Source organism: Corapipo altera, unplaced genomic scaffold (assembly GCF_003945725.1).
Source record: "Corapipo altera isolate COAL_440 unplaced genomic scaffold, ASM394572v1 100, whole genome shotgun sequence".
NCBI classification, from domain to species: Eukaryota; Metazoa; Chordata; class Aves; order Passeriformes; family Pipridae; genus Corapipo; species Corapipo altera.
In genome coordinates, this window is record NW_020884952.1 from 2,092,788 (window position 1) to 2,112,809 (window position 20,022).

The window sequence follows — 20,022 nt, forward strand, 5'->3', positions numbered from 1 at the left end:
TTGTCTTGGCAATTGTGCCATGCTCCTCTTGTGGCAGGACCTAGTATGCAACAAGTCCCTGGAGCACTTCCCGTGTGAGCGCAGAGCGAACGTGACATTAAAAAAAACCAAACAAATAAAAAACAAACAAACAAAAAAAACCCAAACAAACAAAAACACACGGGGAAAGGAAAAAAAAAAAAACACACACACAAAAAACCTCCAAATGGTTACTTACCTGTCCTCACTGCAAATCTCCAGAGCCGGCTCGTCTTGCACGGCCGCAGGTGCGAGCCGGGAGGTGGAAGGAGGGCGGTGGGAGTCAGGGCTCACTGCACGGCGCGCCCGGCCGGCCAGGACTTTCTTCGGGAACTTACTGTCCCGCTCCAGTTTCCTGGGAGGCGGCTGCGATCACGTTTTATAGTGTGTTGTTGGTAACCCCTCTCATTCATTAAGATCACGTAAGAACTCAGAGGGAAACGTGACTCTGAGCTAAGGCGTTTGCGTAAATCTATAGGTTTTTAAAACTCCCTGCCAGTTGCTTTCTGTCTTCTGTAGGCACCAAGGTGGTGGAGAGTTTAAGCTTGCGGATATTGCAAAGGGTTATTAGATTCATAAGTCACACCAAGTGGTGGGCGATCCACTGAGCAAAGCAGAAGTTCTCACATGATGACTTCAAACAAGACACATTACCTTCCAGCATCTGTTGGAGAGACTGGATTTTAAGACACTTCTGTCTCCAGGACAGCAAAGAAACAATGGTGAGTACCTATAAAAAAGCCTATTTTTAATAACTGGAGAGAAGAACTAAACAACAACAACAACAAAAGCTTGAGATGTTGCTTAACGACAGTATCTGATATCACGGGCTCGGCTTTCTAGTACTTAATACACCAAAGCGCGTAACCCGCGGAGGCCGGGAGAATCGTGTTTTTAGACAGCGCAACTTTAATTGCGGCGCCCTTTGATTTAGGGCTGCGATGGAAACACCGCGTCTGAGAGAGAAAACTTGGGAGCTGTCGCGGCCGGGCTGCCGCCGGGCGCTCGCCTCCCCTCCCCGGCTCGCTCTCCTGCCCTGTTCTCCCTCGGCGGGCACGGGAGGCGCCTGACGCCCGCTGTCGGGGGGGACGGGGGGGCCGTCGGTGGGGGGGCAGCTCCGCGGAGCGGGGGTCGGGGCTGCCCCGGAGAGGGTGGGGAGGGGGGGGCGCGGAGCGGCGCGGCCGCGGCACGTGACAGGCGGGGGGCCGGGGCTCGGGGCGGCCCGGGCGCGCAGCGGGCGCGGCGGCGGAGCGGAGCGGAGGGGAGCGGAGCGGAGCGGAGGGGAGCGGAGGGGAGCGGAGGGGAGCGGAGCGGAGCGGAGCGGAGCGGGGCGGGGAGGGGAGGTGGCGGCGGCGGCGGCGGCGGCAGCACCCTGGACAGCGGCAGCGGGGCCCCGGCGGGAGGCGGCCCCGCACCGCTCCGCATTCGCCTCGCGACCCCGCCGGCTCCGGGAGCCGCCGGGCACCGGGCACCGGCTTCCCTCCCCCGCCAACCCACCCCCCTCACCACCACCACCCCCCCCCGGACCTTCCCCTCCCTCCCCTCCCCGCCCGCCGCCCTCTCGCCCCGCTGGAGCTGGGCTAAGTTGAATTCCTAGCGGTGCGGGCTGGAATAGGAACAAGAGAGGAGGGAAGAAAAAAAAAAAAAAAAAAAAAAAAAAAAAAAAAAAAGAGTCTTGCAAGCTCCGGGGGTTGGTTTGACGGTGTCAACTTTGGGAAATGCCAGTATTTATCTCCGCGATCTAGCCACTGCTCGTGGTGTTAGCTGTGACCAAGGTAAGCGGAGGGGGAACCCCCTCGGCAGCCCCCTCCGGCTCCTGCCTCTCTCTCTCTCTGTGGTGCGGGGATGGGTGCCTGCTCTTTGCCTAGTTTTGTTACCTTGCTGGCTGCTCGGTGTGTGAGGACTAGAAAAGGTAGGAGAAGCTGGATGAGATTGCACTACGAGTTGAGTTAAGTTGTGCCTGATTTAACCTGGGAATCTCGTCTATGTGCGTGTGCATGCTTTGGGAAAAGATGCAACTGATCTTTACCTAGAGATGCAGATGCGACGGATTTTTTTTTTTTCCTAGCTAAGGATGCAAGTTGATTTTGCATAGCTAAAGAGATGCAGCTGAGCTCTGGCTGGCACTGTGCACGACTGATCTTACATAGATAAAGAGACGCAGCTGATCTTTACCTACATGGAGATTAACTGACCCCTCTGTGTACGCAACCTACGGCTGAAAGGGAGAGCCGTGCATGTATTGCTGATGATCCAATATCCGCATCTACTTTGCTATAATTAATGATGTGAGTGCGTGCGTGTGTGTGTGTGTGTGTTTGACAAGCCTGAAACCCAAACGCAGCCCCCCCAACTGGAGATCATTCGGATAAGCTTTCTGCTCATCTCCCTATCTCTAGTGCCTCCCCCCACACTCCCCCCCTCCGCTCGCTTCCGATTCTTCCTACGTAGAAATGTAGCTAATAATATTTAGTCTCCGGGCTAAAAATAAGCTCTGGAAAGTCAGCAGTTTGGCGGAGCAGCGGCGGTAGCAGCAGTGCTCGCAGGTAGCGAGGCTCTGGGGGTCCCCGGCTGTGCACGGAGAGGCTGTGCATCGCCCACCCCCCCGCTCCCCGCGCTGCCGGGGGCAGTGCGCTCCCGCGAAGGAGGGTCCGCACGGAGCCGCGCTGCCCCCGCCGCCCCGCTCCAGCCAGCCTGCGCCTCCCCTCCCGGGGAATCCCGGCCGCCGGGAGCCACCCTTCCTCCCCGCCCCGGCGGAGCCGAGGGGCGGCCGGCCGAGCCCCCAAACACGGCCACGGCGCGGGGGCGACGGGCGCTCCCTGCGGCAGAGCCGGCGGCTCCCCGCGGGCCCCGCTGCGGCGCCGGGGCCCCGCCGGGCGGGAGGGAGGCAGGGAGGGAGGGCGGATCCCGCCGCCCCCGCCTCCCGCCGGGCTCCCGCTCCGGCTCGCACGTAGCGCCGCCGAGCAGGGAACCCCCCGGCAGGCGGGATGCCGGCCCCGCCGCGGGGGAGGCGGCGGCGTCCCCACCGCGCAGCCGGGCGGAGCCGCCGCGCAGGGCACCGCGGGCCGGGCCGGGCCGGGCTCCCCCCGCCGGTGTCCCCCGGTGCTCCCCGCCGCCCCCACCGCGGTTGCCACGGCGACCGCCTCCCCCCCAGGAGGCACCGTCCTGCGGAAACGGGGGCGCGGTGCCGCGGGGATGGGGGCGGCGGGGATGCCGCCCCTCCGCCGCCCACTCCGCCCCGCGCCCCGGGAGAAGCTCTTCGCCGGCAGCCCCCGGACGGCACCGCTCGCCGCGCCGGGCACCGGAGCCGGGCCGGGCACCGGCACCGGCCGCAGCCAAAATGGAGGTGCTGCAGGACGGCACCGGAGGGGCGCCGGGCGCGGGGCTCCCACGGAAGTCGGTCACCTGGCGCCTCTGCTGCGGTGGTATCTGTTTGGGGTGGCGGGGTTTGGGGTTTTTTTAATCACGAAAGCGAAGCGGCCGCTCTCCTCTCCGGGAGATGCGCTGCCGGCGGCCCGGGCTCCGCGCCGCGCCCCCCGCCCCCAGGCCGGCCGGGGAAAGGGGCCGGGCAGGATCCCTCCGTGGATTTTTCCATTTTCACTCGGAGAACTTGCGTTTGCTGGGGATGCCTGTCAGGGTGCCATAGGAGGCAGTTCTTGGCAGCTCTAAGGCGAGGAGAGAGGAGGCCGAGAAGAGCCAGGTCGCAGCAGCATCCGTCATTTGCAGGCTGGGTGAAACTCAAACACTCGTAGTTTGCAGTGTTGGTTTCATTAAATTCATAATGAAACGTCCTCTGACCTTTTTTCACCGAGGATGAAGTCATGTGGTAGAGCTAATATCTGGATACATCCACTGTGAACTAATGGTTGACGAGCCCTACTAAAAATCTATCCACTTCCCAAAATAAATTGTTCTGTTATATAGGAGGTTGCCAAGGAGCTTCTATTTATATGAATTTTCCACTCCATGCATAATTTTGTGTATCTTCCTATATTTTAGTTTTGCACCCATTACTTTCTTACCAGCTCTTAAAAAACTCTGATATTTCCCTTTCTGCCTCTGTTGCCATGTTTCTCTTGAATTCTAATGATTCTCTGCAGAGACGCATGGGACAGGCAGCTGCTAACAAATGACACTGGGCCATATTTGGTCACATTTGCTCACGGTGACTCATACCTTAATCTGCAAGTAGCTTTATTGATTTTAGTATCTACTATTTCTCCAAGAGCTGTCACCACTTTGGTGGTGGTTCATCACCACCTTTCATCTCTTACGGTTATGACACCGTAAAATGTCCGATCTTCCTTGAATATCTCTTCATCCTGCAAAGTTTTGACATGGCAGTTTATCTTTCCCCTTTTTTTAATAGTTTTATTTTACCTGGTACCACAAGTGTTGTCTTCAGTGGTTTGGTGTCTGTCAGGTGTCTGTGTCCAGCATGAGATTTTTTTTTTTTAATATGGTGTTTGACACAAGTTATTACCTCTGCAAGTTTGCATTCTCAGCAGCTCTCCATTTGGATAACTTCTTGGATTTTCAGCATTGTTAAACAATTTCCTGTTTCAAATGGTCTGATAGTTCTCAGTAGTTATTTTTAGTGGCCACCATTCACAGGCATGTGTGCTGGTGGATTAATGTCTAGCATTTCATTAATCTGAGGTGGCTGGACGCATACATTTAGCTTTTTACAGCAAGTCCTTTATTTCTTTTCTTTATCACACCAACACTGTTGAGCTCTTAGAAACGCCCTAAGAAAATGCAGACTGTGTGCCATTTAGTAACCATAAGTTGCTTCCTAAATACAGTGGCATACGGTTGCCCTGCCATGAGAAATTCTGGAAAGGTGGATGAATCCCAAGGGACAGATTTTCCTTAGAACTGTAAGTCTTACCATGAATCACTGTAGTAAATCACCAATGAGCACTTGAAGATGTAGGTGCTAGAATTTTTTAAATCAGATACGCAAACAAAGAGAGTATCCATGAGATTTCAGGAGAACTAGTTCATTCCTCTGGCAAAAAATAGTCATGTCAAGTTCTGTGAAAAGGATCTGTAAGAAACAGTACCTCTCAAAATTGTGGAAAATCAGTAGTTTCCCTAGACCTTGGGAAAGAGACAGGTAGCACAAGGTAAAATACATATGGATAGGCACTTTCACGGCTCCCTCCCCTTTGAGCTAACATTAGATTGGGGCTAAGAAACTAGGGCTAGCAAAAGCAGGCTTGTCAAAGTGGTCCTTAAAATGGATTTGATGGCTTTTGGGGCATGAAGAACTAGAAAGAAAAAAATGAACAAATGCAGGACTGGTTTTTGTAATCCTCATTTTCATTTATGGTCAGCAAGTCCAGCTAGTCATAAGGACCACAGAATATGGGCAGATGATATGTGAAAAAAAAGGTATTACTTTTGTGTGCCTGAAAGTAGGATTTTGAAACAAGTGTGAGTATCCAATGCTTCTCTTGTGTATGAGTTTCCAAGCGTTTTTACACCTCCTTTCTGTGTCTCTCCCACCACATTGTTAGGAATACTAAAATGCCCTGACAGGGAAATGTCAGGGGACATCCTGCAGTGCCCAGGGCACGTGATGAGCAGGTTCTCATGCAAGCTGCTCACCAGCTTTGGTGAATCCCTACACCCACGTGCCAGCAAGGTGTAGGGTAGGGCGCTGGCTTCTCCTATGAACTGAAAATATCTCTGAGACATACTCTTGCAAAATTGTAGCCAGGAAAACATACCAACTGACATGGAGTTCATATAACAACTGCCCACCCATTTCATTATTTCACAAATGTGTGATTCGTGCTTGTGAGCTGTCACCATTAACATTTCCATCTGTCTCAATATTGCTTCTATTCTTAGTTGCTTTGTGATAGATGTAGGTGTATGAAAAGGATTTTTCCCCCCTCCTTGTGTCGTGAAACAAAATAAATGAAAGCCACATATCTGTATCCACGCATTTCACGCAGGCAGCAAGAAATACAGGCACTTTTGTGGCACTCCCATTACTAGATGTAGAGGTGGAGTAAGAAGCAAGAAGTGAGTAAGCAGGAAGGGAAGTAAGAAGTCCATGTGGCCTCTTGGTGCTGCCGGAACATGTACTCAATGGGGAAAACCATAAATAAGGCAAAATCTAACTGCAAAAGAATAATATTGCTTTGATTGCCTTTTGAGCATGCAGTTGGAGAGACCTATTTTCCTAACCATGTAAGTATGGGAATAATTTTACTTACCATGTAATCCTAATTGGTCTCTTCCTGAGGCAGTCTCAAAGGCAAAATAGCTGTGACACACTTTGGTGTTCAACAGATGAGGTCCTCAGCTGTGTAGATATTTCTGAACTCAGAGCTTTCAAGCTACTCATCGCTTGGACAAACAGAAAACTCTTTGCGTAACGTAGGCAAAGCCTGCATTTCCCAGTTCCTCTATGCCAAAAGTGGAATCGATGGGCTACCTGTGGAACTGATCTGACATTTCATGACAGTCTCCAGCAAAAGCGAAATCTTGCTCCAGTCATGTTATCCGTGTTTTCATTTGAACTTCATGGCAGAGTGCAAACTCATAGTCTCCTGATGGAAAAAGTCTTTTGAAGTCGCTAACGGGTGTGACTGATTTCCACCCCTGGCACAGGTCGATGATTCCCAGAGAGGCAGGGATTAGCCAGGTCTGGTCCGTGGCATCAGCTGGGCTGCGGGGGGTTGATCCCTGCCCCTCCTTTGCTCGTGGAGAGCCTTGGGGCCAGGACATTGCCACAGAGCCAACTCTGCTGTCGGTAAGTGGTTTCCTCACAGTCCCAGGTTGTTGTATTGTCTCCCATGGGGAACATTAGTGGTGGGACTGTAATGGACCAAGGTCTTGCCAGAAGTGGCCAAGAGTATACTTTCTCTTCCCCCTGCCTTTTCGTGGTTTGGTCTGTCTTTTTATTTTTTTTTTTCCCTTCCCAAAATAGCACACAAAACCCCAATTTAACAAGCATAAACTGTACACTCTGGCCTCCAATTTATTTTGACATTTGGCAAGAATGATTATGCAACATGTTCATTAAGTCATAACATTTTCGCTACTTTCCCATTCCAGATCCTTATTGACTGTAGCACATGTGAAAATAATGAACTTATTTATTCTCCAAATGGACAGTAGACCCCAAAGCTCCCAAGAAATAGCATTGTTTATGGATGTAATGTATGCAGTGACTTTTAAGGCCCTAGGTCTTACCTGACTGCAAAAAAAATAATGGTTCATTTCTGAAAGGGGTGAGGACAAGTTTATCATCCACTAAAATGTTTATAAGATTGTGCAGTTAAGGAGGTCTCATCAGACCAGTTGTTTCTTTCTTCTTAAACAGAGCCTTTGTGGGATTTGGGAATAATGCAGTAAAAAGTTATGGTAGTAGATAATTAGATGGACCAACTAAAAGCAATATGAAAGGGGGCTGGTAGCACAAGGATTACAGAAGGTGTGTGGGCATTTTGACATCCAGAAAACATTATAGATCTGGTCTCAGCTACCTCAGTCTCATGATGATAATTAAGAAATGTGGGTGTAGAAAAGCTCTTTGCATGGTTTGGTTGGATTATTGCTGCAGTTCAAAACACAATTGACAGAGACACCCACATTGGACATGATTGCCCTTTGATGAGGCAGATACTGACTTTTTAAAGCTGACACAGTTAAAATTATGTCTAAAGTTTATGGGGCCACAAGCTTCACACTAGACTCCATTATTATAACAAATGGTAAAATACAAGTCGAAGCAGTAAAAGAAAAAGGGAGAGGCATGCTGAGGAGAAAGGGACCCTGGCAGTGGGAAGGCTTCAGGTTCAACCCTTCTCTCATCTGTTTGGCAAGACTAGAAGCACATGGACAGCGTCCAGGGGTTTGCCTTTGTGCATGTGTCTTCTTTAAAGAAAGAGGGGAGGGAAGACCAGCGAGTCTGGTCCCATTGATAACCCACAGAGTGTAAAGCTTGGTTCCTATACAGCTTGTGTGTTGTGTGGCACACCTTTCCAGCTCTTTTACCTCTATTTGTTCAGCAACAATACAGAGATGTTACTGAACTCTGAGCTCTGAAAAAGGTAAAAAATACCATAAATTAAAAAACAGAACAAAACAAAACAAAAAAACCCCACAAACAAACAAACAAAAACAAAACCCCCAAAACCAACCAACCAAAAAAAAAAAAAAAAAAAAACCACAAAGTTTGCATTTTTTTTATATGTAGAATATGTTTTTAAGAAACACCTGTGAATGGGAAGAGAATGATGGAGGCTGTTTAGATGGTGACTGCTTGAGCCTAAGACAAGACTTAACGTACTCACTCTTGCAGCATATTATTCTAATATTAGAGACACTAAGCCTGTACAGCTATGGAAATGTCAAAGTATTGACTTCAGCCCTGATCATGCATTCAGGTTTCTTTATTCTTTTACATGTTACCTTGAAACATCAGCAATAGAAGGATGGTGGCCCACAGGTTGTTCTGTATCTGTCACTTAGCTCCCATTCAGATTTTCCCTGGGGAATCAGAAAAGGCCATACATTGTCAAGGCAGACAGAGCTGTGAAAATATTTGACATTTCAAAATTATCTTTTTTTTCCAATATTTTCAACACAAACTCAGTTCTATATTGTTTTACAGAGTGTTCAAAGAGGCTTTCAGTATTTCCCTCTAAAGCTATCATCAGTAGTCTGACAATGACATTTGATAAAATATTCAGATTCAAAGCAAAATAATATCATGAAAAGACAATGGATTTAATGGATTTCAGGGAAACAGGTGGTTAGCAAAGGGAAAAAAAAAAAGGCAGCTGATTTCTGACAGCAAATACCTTTGAAACCCAACCAACTCCACTGAGAATGGGATGCAGCAAGAGTCATGAGTAGAGGCCATGAGACAGGAGCTGCTTAGGTGTTAGTTGGCTCTGTCAAATACATGTTCACTCACATCTGCCAAAAGTTTACAAAACCATCTGAGAGGATATTTGGCTGAATTTTGTAAACAGATAGCTGATAAAATAGTATTGACTGGGAAAACAGAAAGCCTTAGCAGTTTTTAAATGAGGCTAAATCCAGAGTCTGAAATTTCCAGTGGATGACGATACATCTCAAATGTCCTTTGCATCTGTACATCTCTTGCTGTAGCCTGAAGTGTGAAACCCCTTATTCTACTGCTGAAAACCTGTTGTATCAGGGAGCAAATAAAGAGTAAAGTATCTATTGGTCAGAGTCATTCACAGTAGTGAATCTTACAGTATTTCCCATACAAATCTCTTTCTGTGTCCCAAATTTGGTTTATTGACTAAGTTATTCTAAGTCCTTGCACCACACTCATCATTCATCACTGAACACCTTTCTAAGTGGCATGACTAATATCTGTCACACGTTTTCCTCTCATCCTCTTCCGAGGGAACAAGTATTTAATTGTAGGATTTTTCCGTACTGGTTTGTTTGCTTGTTGGGTTGGTTCATTTGGTTGGGTTTTGTTTGGTTTGGGGCTTTTTGTTGTTGTGCATAAGTCTTTCACAAAGCTCTTGGTGGTGCAAGAGGTGAGAGTTTAATCATAGATTCACCTGTTCTCTTTCTCTGTGGCATTCACTCCTATATCAGCAGTCCGTCACTCTATCCACCACTTATTCCCCAGGCAGATCTGATTCTCGTGCTTTTTCCGCCCACCACCTGTTGTTTTCCTCTTCCCAAATCCTTCACCTAGAATCAGCTGCCCAACCATGGTCATAGCCCAGGAGGCCCACTGCTTTTCTCACCTCTTTTTTTGAGCTCCTTCCAAGACCCAAATGTCTCTGACTTCAGAGGGGCTTTTAATCCCCAGTCTACTGCCTTTGGCACCAAACAGTTATTTTTATCACCTACTTTCCCATCAAAGTTTTTCTGCAGCATTCCCTAAAGAAAATTCTGCTGGCTCTCAAATCTTAAGGAAACCAAAATATCTGACAAGAAGGCTAAGTCCTTAAAAAGGCAAACCTAGAAAGTTAATTCAAAATGGCCAGAATTTCCTATTCATTTTCCATATGGATTTTCCAGACAAAGGAGTTTTACATCAAAGGGTGTAAATTCAGACTAATGCAAGGCATACACTTCAGGCCAGAGGAAAAGACAAAGATGATGGACCTTTCCAAATTATTTTCTGTTGGGTCCATCAGCCTGTCCAAGAGCAACAGGGGAGGACCAAAGCCATGTACTGAGTCACTTCTTTGACCACCAGAGGCTGTTTCACCAGCAGCTGCTTGCATGTGACAGCTGCCCGGGGCTCTGATCAGCATCAGAACTTCCCTGCAGGGCTCCTGTGGGCTGCATGGACCCCCTGCCAGCGAGGAGGTGTGGGAGCACCAGGAGGTGACGGGCAAGCGGGAGTGATGGATAGTGCTGGAGACCTGGCAGGCCCAAGGCTGGCCCACGTTAGGGAAGCAGTGCTTGGGTGGAAAAGAAATAGAGATGCATCTTGCCCAGTATAGGGGAACACGGGATGAAAGGTCCATCTTCCCAGCAATCTAGTTTAGCAATCCCTCAGCCGTCTGCAAGTGTGTCCTGCCTGGCTGTATCTGAAGCTTTGATGATGGAAGCTGTCCACTGACTTCTGAGTCCGTGCTTTCTGTGGGGTGTTAGTAAAGATTAATGGTTAGCTAAAAATCAATTGGCTAAATTTAGATGGAGGTCTAGTACCAGTTTGTCAAACAGACAATGAGAATGTGTTTTTCATCTGCTTGTCTTTCATTTGTATTAGCACTCAGGCTGAGCCTTTTTTCCTGAGTTTCTCTAAGCCCATCAGTATGTGGAATTAGCACAACGTTCATTCACTGCAAGGGTGAGGTCCTGACAAAAGCACAGCAAACCCAAACTGCAAAATAAACTATGTAGTCAGTTATGCTTCCCCAGCTCTGGTAGCTGGTGAAATTTTCTGGCAGTTAACAGGATCTAAATTAAGAAGCTAATCAGAAATAAGACTGAAAATTGTATTGGTTCTTATTTACTTTCTTTTATCTTGATACGACTTCTTAAAAGAATATTTTTAACAGATCCTTTAAACATTTGTAGTAAGAAGCAATAGACAAAATGTCATAATTTCCATATGAAGGAGTTTCTCTCAGTGCAATTCCTATATAAAAAAGCCATTTTATCCTAATATGGTCTTAGAGCCTAAGTAACATATTCTGTCGCAATGACTTTTGCATCAAAACAATTTTTCTGTTTCATATCCAAGAAGAAATGTTGAATATTTAAATTCCATATCCTTTTTGATCTTAATTCCCATCACAGAAGAGCTCTTTAGGCCTCATCAGTGTGCTCTAGGTGCAATATCAGAGTATATTTTTCATATTACGGGATCTAACCCAAATTAAGAAACCAAAGGGGTAGAAGCTATACATGCCTGGAAGGGAAAATGATTCTGCTCGGAGCACGTAGCAGGGTAAAGCATCAAACAGAAACGCAACAAAAGTCTAAAATAAGGGGTTTAATGCCTTGCTGCAAAGTCCTTGCTGAAAATCTAGCACTCAGCTCCCTTCTGATTTAAAAACTTTGCATTCCTGCTGACTTGAGTGGTGTTTATATTCCAATAACTAAAGGCACCATGAGTACAACTGCAAGTTGCAATAAATTATAGCAGATTAAGCAGGCTAACTAATGAAATACAAAGAGGTGTTTAAAGCTACCACTCCCTTGTAAGCATTTAAGTTTCAGATGTATAAACTACGTGAAAAATAAACAGTGTCCAGAAAATAAATGTAGATAACGTTGTTTACGAATTTATACTCCAATGGCACGAGTCCTGAACCACCAAGAAAGGCCCCACTAAATGTCTTGCCAAAGCCAGGGGTGTATTTTACTTGAGTAGTCTTTGAGTTGTATCCAACCCTAAAAATAAAGGGGCTTTGAGCACGTCAAATGCAGGACTGCTTTCCTCCTGCTTAAGGTTATGTTCGCACAGGTTTTGTGGTGGTGGCCGTGTCTCCACTGCTGGATGCTCCTGCCCCACCACCACACCTCGAGCCACCCCGTCCTTGTGCAGGCCGGGGCAGAGAAATCGATATGTTTTCCCATTTGAGAAATGGTGTAGAACGTGAGGAAAGTTATTTTAAAATAGCTTAAAATTTGTATTGATTTTCTGAATCAATATTTCAGGATTTTTGAATTCCAGAGTAGCCGTACATCCGCCCTGTGTCTTGTTCCCATCTCTCTGCATCTATAAATGATAGTCTGAGCACGTCACGTGCTGCAGAGAGAGAACCAGCTACGCATCCAATTACCCCCATACCTTACTTGTGAGGAGGAAAATAATATTTTAATAGGAGTACCCAAAAATACAGCTAGACTGGTACCAGCTACTATTTAAGGCAATTCTGCGATGCAAGTCAATGAAATAATTTCATCTGGCCAGCGCAGAGGAATAAAGGCCCCTGTGCCATTCCCACTCCTTGGGGCGGGGTGCTACAGGGAAAGGAAAGAGGAAGTGGGGACAGCACCTTCTTTGTTGGCATCTTTTGCTGTGTATTAGCTCACACGTGCCCCAGTGGTGTCTCTTGCTGCTGTCAGTGCTCACATGCCACCCTGCCGTGGATAAACAGGCCATCCCTTTTATGTGGACAAGTGAAAACTGCTGGACAGACACGTGGCTGCCTATTAATCTCCGAAGTGGAATGTAGTAACATTTACACACAACATGGTTCCAGTCATTAAATTACTGAAAGATTAACAATCCCGAGTGCTCAATAAACAGAAAAGGCACCGTGCAAACGAAACGTTCTAGTCAGGGGAAATTTTTGCTTTAACATGACTAATCCGGTACTTGTTTCTTGAGCTGCAAGTCACAGTAACTGGAGGAGGAGAACATAATGTGGTCTGGATTTCATTTTGAGGGCTATCTTTAATTTTTACTGCTGCGCTGATAATTTTAGTTTGCAATTAACAAAAATATCTACCGTTCCTCAAATACTTCTCTCTTTAATGCTTTAGGTGGTTAACACAGAAAATGTTTTGAACTCCAGGGTTGTTTCTTAGGTGAAATAGCTTGATACCCTATTTAAAGAAAAAATACCCTGAATTCATCTTTAAACACATCAGCTTGTTAAAAGTATTGACGTGGCTGTGCTTTAGAGAGGGACTGAGCCAAAGCACCTTAACCTCTTTGGGAAGATGTAGACAACTAAGGGCAGCGTAAAAATGCCTTAATATGAAAGTCGTGCAGGGCAGTAGAGCCAGAAGAACTATTTAATGTTTACACATGCTTTTCATTCCCAGGGATCTCCGCGTGCCCAAGGAGGATCCCTCCCTCCAGCTCCCGGCCAGAGCAGGGTCCTGTGGGCGGTGGGCACCCCAGAACAGCTACCAGCCCCCAGCACCCAACGCCATCCTCCACTTCCCCTCCCCGACTGTTTGCTTTAGATCTCTTATCACCCATCACCCTCCGGGCAATATCGCTGAGCTGCCGCACCTGGTGCGAATGGAGAGCTTGAGCTTGATGTCTGAGGAGATTTTAGTTGCCTAAAGAGAAATAAAGTACAAAAGAGCATTCACAGGGCTGTAGACCTGGGATTTGGGGGCTTGCTTAGTTTTAGTACATACCCAAAATATGCTCTCCACAGTTATGCACTAAAGAGGGTTTGGTAAGGCATATACCTACTCTGACAAACTGCCTGTCTAAGTTTATGAACCCTCTGGAATCTGATCCCTTTAAATATTAAAAATAATCCACTGTATTGCATCTAATTGAAACCCACTGAATACTTAGAGGAAAGGAGAGATGAGTCAATCCCAACACCTTTCACCCACAAGTGCACCAACAGTTTTCTGATCTTCTTTAATCATAGAGCTCCAATGGCCTGATTCGTCACAGGAGTGCATCTCCAGCCATCTAATCTTTCCACACTCGGCTCAGGTTTCCCCCATTCCAAGGAATCACACACAACGTCTTTGGAGAAGAGAGGATTTTCTTTTCCCCTTCCCATGTCTGCAGCTTCCTCAGAGTCTGCATTTTTGCTGTCGTTGTTCCATGCCCTCTTTGCTGCCTGCTGCAGTGGAGCCATGGCTGGGCTGCTAGCAGGAAGGTCAGGGGTGGGTGGGGAAGGGCTCAGGCACCGTTCGCCAGACACCCAGTACACTGGATACTCTCAGACACAACCCAGATACTTTGCTCTTTGCTCAGGTACTGGGTTATTAAACATACCTCCAAAACAACAGCAGTAAGGCAGAGACACTCAGGAGATGAAGAGCCAGTTTTAGTGAGTGCTAAACCATCAGAGCGTGACAAACCCAACTTTTAATGTTGTCGCTGTGTTGTGTTCATTCTCTTCTTAATTTTTTCCCCTGTTTTCACCTTTTTGACTGTGCCACCGTCCTCCACAGCTGCCCTCTACCCCTCAGTGTCGGGCCAGCCTGGCACAGCTCAACACTGGCCACAGGACCAGGTGGTCAGGACGAAGGCTGAATTGTCCTCCTGGCTCCCCCCAGCCCTTCTGCAAAGGGAAGAGGGATTTCGTATGTGGTTTAGGACTCCCACTGTCCAAGCAGTGCATGGAGTTCATGCAAAACCCCAAAAGGGAAGCCTAGAGGCTGGGATGGGGAGGATTTTCTTTGTGTGGGTGTGGGTGTGTGTGCGCATCGTTCGATGCATGTGGCAATTGTCACGGATGACACGTATATTCCATTTCTCTGACACTTGATGCCAATTGAGACAACTATATGAGCAGTGGCCAGGAACAAACCCAGAAGGGGCGTGCTCAGCTAACAAGTATGTTCATGAGCAGCTTAATAAATTTATGTATAATAGACACATGTATTTCCTCGTTTGCAAAAAACTGATCTGCACCTACCACAGAGCTGTCAGAGAAGCAGTTTCGTGCACATAAAGCATGCTAAAATCCCTGACTAGAAGGCATGGAACAAGATCCAGGGTAGAGATCCCACCATGTGATGGAAAGCTGGCATACCTCTAGCAGACATGAGAAGAGACCAATTATTTTAATTCTTTGTTAGAGTTTTAAAATCACTTTTGCTGTAGCTGCAGGGTGACAATTCTGAGCTATTAGGTGGTATTTTCTTAAGGAAAAATGTTGTGGTTGTGGTGCCTGTGATTGAAAGGGTAGGTTTCCCTGCTTTATCCTGCGCACATGCAGCCTACAAACTATGTCTAATGAAAGATCTTTGGATTTGTATTCCTGTCTTTGCTGTTTCACATAATACTTTCCCTGCTAAAATGAGGCTGAAAGGCCTCTTGACAGATGTTGTTCACTGAAAGCGAAATTAAGCTCGAAATTAAGAGCGAGTACCCTGTGCTATTTAAGGCACAGGGTACACTCCAGTAACTAAGCAAGCTGCTTGCAGACCAGAACCACGGCAACTCTTTGCAAGCTGGACACAAGGTAGACCAAGTGCCACCAACCCCAGGGCATTACCACACAACACTGGTGCCCAGGAGAGCCTGTGACTGTAGCTTGGCCAACCCCTGGGTGCAAGGGGTGGGCTGGGGAAGTGATCACCACCATCCTTCTCTCATCATCTCAGTCACAGACTGTGTGATTACAAAGATTTTACAAATTTGAGCAGAATTTGGGTTTGGTCCTCAAAGATGCTGAGGGTTTTCTAGTGTCACTGATGTTAATGTGGAGCATGAGGGGCTCTCTTGTGTGTGCTGTGATTCCTGAATCATCAGAGAGTGGCATCACAGCCCAGGCATCTTCTTATAAATGCACCATGCCCGCAACTCCCAGTTGTGTACATAATCCACTGCAATTTTTAGCATTAGTTGAGTTGGAAAAGTTTATTTCCATGAACTTTCCGGCCCTTTAATGTGAAAAAATAGCAAATAAAGGTAACTAGGAAACATGAATAAATATAATTAAACTTAAAATGCTCGTAATGATATAAGAACTGACCTCAGCCAATTAAAATTTTTAATAGAAAAAACCCCTCTAGCGTCAAAACCCGAGTACATCAACAGCATTGTCCCTTCTGTAATCAGGATTAGTTTATATTTCCTGATAGCTGAGTGAGGAGCAGTCCAAATTGCAGCTTCTTGACCTTTTTCTCATTCAAAAACAGGTCAAGATACTACGTGAATAAAATGGGAGTGTAAAGACACATTTGAGGGGGGAGACTGAATCACCAGTTACCTGTCGACTAACTATGGACCTTTTAAGAATGTTACTCTTTTCAAATATTGACTTTTTTTATTGCTTCTCTTACAATTGCAATGGGGGAATTTAAGAGCCCCACAAACTACTTTATCATATAATTAGTTTATCAGTAAATTTGGACCTTGTACATCAATCACTATAATGCATAACCTCCACTGAGACAGAAACCAGATGTGCGTGCTTCTGCTTTCTTCTTTATAGTATCTACAGCATCATTAGTGCCTATGCTGCAGTTTAAATTGAATTCAGCAAAAAGCAATGATCTTACCCTCCTGCAAGCAATCTGATATTACTGCAGGGATAAATCAACATTATGTTGATTGACAACTCATGCTCTTTCCCTGTTGCTGTCTGGAAAAAGGCGAAGTGTGATTTGTGTATACGAAACTAATAATTTTTATAAGTCAGGTACAGAAAAAACACTCAGTTTCAAAGTAAATGCTGTAAGGTGGGCATATTGTGACAATAACACCAAGAGGCTCCATACACTGAATTATCTGAAAACACTGGAAAAGGGCCTGGCCTGCCCATTTCTTCCTCATGCAGCCTGTGGTGTGACTTTCCTTTCGAGTGCCACTCACTTCTGACATCTGTACAATCCAAATGGGAAAAACATAGCTGCTCTTGAGACAGACTGAAGACATCTCTGTCAGGCACGACAAGAGAGGACTCTTTCTGGGGCTACCAAGTAAACATCAGGCTGTCTGATCTTTGCATCCTGTGTATCCCACAAATTTCCATGGTGAGGGTTTATGTAACCTCCACATTTATAGTACATCTTATGGACAAAGGAGTGGAGCTCCAACCAGGGCAGTGTCTCCATGTGATGACTATCAGTTGCTTCACAAACTAATACTTTGTAGGCCAAATTTTTTGGGATTCATTCATTCATTCATAAAAAATTCTCCTTGAAGTCAGGGTCCGATTGAAAAATATGAAGCCCAGCCTGCATGTGCATTAAAAATCCAAACAGGTAATTATTTACACTACTTTTTTCATTTTCTCAGTAATCAAGCACTGGCTGGTAATAATCCCCAAAGGGCTGATTATACCAGCAAGATACAGCAGCTCTCTGACCACACCTCTTCCCTGGGAAAATCCGTAGACCAGCGCAAAAGGCAGCATGTTTGTAGCAGAGAGCAAAATTGGAATTTCATGGTTGCCTGGAATTAATGGTTCTCACGTTCTCAGTAGAGCTGAGCTGAAAGCGCGTACCACAGAGTGAGGACTTGTCAGGCGCTTCGTAACACACTTCCTTTCCAAAATTAAAAACTTGTTCTGATTGCAAGCAGACTTTTTCAGAGTATATGCCTTCTCCTTCGCTCCTGAGAACAGGCCAGAAAATGCTTAAGTGTTTCTAAAGCATGATATTCGCTGCTGCTCATCTGCATGTCTAGTGTACCAGGAGGAGAGTCCTTCCTCCAGGAATAACACGTGTGTAATGTATTACATTACAGCTGATTAAAGTAGCCTCTGCTGCTGCTGTTAAACTTGACTGGTGGATCATCCAAATATCTGCAGGCATCATCTTATGAACACAGAATATTGAAATTGTGCTCTTAGCACCGTACAAAAAGGCTGCTGAAAACATGCTGCCTTGGTGAAATCAGGCACCCACACTAATACAGTCATACAGTCCGGAAAATGGAATGATATTGTGGAGAGAAGTCTAAAACAGGTAAATAAAATGCACATGTTAACTTAGCAAGTGCCAGTTACAATACCATGTTTGAAATAGGTCTCGAACATCCACACGACATTATCACGGAGAGATATAAGGTTTTATCAGTGTATTAGAGTGGGAAAAGGAATGACTGATGCATTCCTAATGGCAGAATTTTAATAATACAGAAATAGCAGAGCAGGACTTGGCCTGAAGAGCTACCTCTGTTAGTGACTATCAGCCAGCAAGGGCTGGGCGTGATTCCTCAGGCCCAGGCTCTTAGTGAGGACTTACTTTGAAAATTTGTCTCCTTTCTTGTAAATTGAGTAGATTTTGACTGGAAAACACCGAGACTAAAGAGGTAGAACTGTCTTCTAGCTCAGTGACACTTTTAGTTCAAACACGTGAAACCAAACCCCCAAGTGCAAGAAGGATGGTAATGTGGTACTTAAACATGATTTTTAGAGAAGCTCTTAAAGCTGCAAGGGTTATTAACCCCCAGGAATCTTTCTCTTAATATATATTAAAAGCTGGTTTATATGGAAAGTGTTAGGTGTACTTGAATTTCAAACGCCTTGGTTATTTTATTACTTCACCAATCTAATCAATGCAGGTGTTTCATAGCAAAAGCACAGAAGCAGTCAGACTGTCTGAGGGCAGCAATGAGTTTCACACATTTCTCCTGGTATAAATAAATGGCCAGAAGTGTGCTGGAGTGACTGGGCCTTTGGTATTAATTGCAATTAGATGGCAGTCAGGCTTCAGGTGCGTCTTAACCAATTCATAAAGGAGTTGGGATATCTTCTTCTGAAAATCAACCACTTCCAATTTTACCAGTGAGGGGACAGGGAAGGACAGAGGTGGGGCCACCACAGCCCAAGCCGGGCAGGGGGTGCAGTCAGTGCCTGTCCCGTGGCTGGCTGTGCCGTGGGATGTGGCACAAGGTACTGTGCCAAGCCAGCCACATCCGTGCACTCCCACTCGCCGCAGCCAGCCCAGCCAGGGATCGTGCCATCTCTCTGTCTTTACCAAGATCAAATGGAGCTACTCAATCAGGGGATGCCATTATTGCCTCCACCATGCAATTTCCACTATCAATAATTTACTGTATGTGCTGCACGGGCAGAAGGGGGAAACGGCCAGACAGATTTTTGACTAGGGGGTACGGAATCCACCCCGCGGACGGCGGGGCAGAGCCGACCAGGGCGTTTCGCCCGAGATCCACGGGCTCCGCGCCCGCCCCTGTCTCCTCCGGCGGGCGCTGGCGCGACGGGCGGCCCCGCTGTCGGTGTCGGCCCCGGGCCCATCCCGGTGCCGGTGCCGGTCCGGGCAGAGCCGCCTCGGGGCCGCCGGGACTTGAGCGCCCGCTGCGCGCCTGCAGAAAGTCACCGGTGTAACGTTACCTGGGGCGCTCATTAATAAGCAATGCCTGTTATTATCTTGATTGCATTCTTAATAGGCGAACTACGGAGAGGTCAGCGCGGGAGCGATATTTAAATGGATCGGGCTTGCTTAATACCCGGCGGAGTAAACCAATATCCCGCCGCTGGCGGGCGAACAGACACCCCCCCCGCCCCGCTCGGGGGGCGCCGGGGGAGCGGAGCGGAGGAGAGCGGAGGGGAGCGGAGCGGGGCCGGGCGGGCGGGGCGGGGGCGGTGGCGGGGCCGGGAGGCGGTGCGGAGGCTCTAAGCGGGGCAGCGCGGTGCCTGCGGCCGCCGCAGCCGCTGGCCGGGGGCGAAGCCGCTCGGCGAGTAGGAGGCGGCGGGGCTGGGCCGGGAGGCTCCGGTTGGGCGGCGGGAGTGGGGGATCCGGCTCCGCTGCCCTCCCGCCCCTCATAAAGCTTTGATGAGACACTTGAGACGCCGCCTGTGTTGCCGAGGCGGCGGGAGGTGGCCGGTGGGACTGGGCGCCCGGGAGAGGATGTGACTTCCCGGAGGGGACCCGGACAGGCTTTGTGTGGACGACAAGGTACGCGGCGCCCCGCCGGGAAACTTGGAGGGGCCGGGGCTCGGGGGGTGCGGGTGACTGCGGGGCTGGGCGGGCGCTGGCCGGGGAGAGGCGGGGGGGGGCGGGAGGGGCGGGGGGGGGGTGGGGGGGTGCCCGGGGCAGCCCCGGCCCCTTTGTTCCCGCACCTGCCGGCCCGGCGGGGCCGTTCCCGGGGCCGTTCCCGGGGCCGTTCCCGGGGCCGTTCCCGGGGCC

The 20,022-nt window shown here is 47.9% G+C and overlaps 1 protein-coding gene across 5 annotated transcripts in view; it reads left to right on the top strand.

Moving 5' to 3' along the window:
- Nucleotides 1-430: 430 nt before the first annotated feature.
- The window catches only part of BDNF (brain derived neurotrophic factor), a 38,287-nt gene continuing 18,695 nt past the window's right edge, over nucleotides 431-20,022 (top strand). Inside the window, exon 1 of one of the 5 annotated variants that reach the window (XM_027663343.1) lies at nucleotides 431-740. In XM_027663343.1, the coding sequence (XP_027519144.1) occupies nucleotides 738-740 (3 nt within the window). In that variant the 5' untranslated portion in view covers nucleotides 431-737. Of the gene's footprint in view, nucleotides 741-1,610; nucleotides 1,794-1,909; nucleotides 1,931-19,133; nucleotides 19,298-19,562; nucleotides 19,792-20,022 lie in introns of those variants that run through there. The other 4 variants (XM_027663339.1, XM_027663344.1, XM_027663340.1 and 1 more) reach the window with 4 other exon arrangements.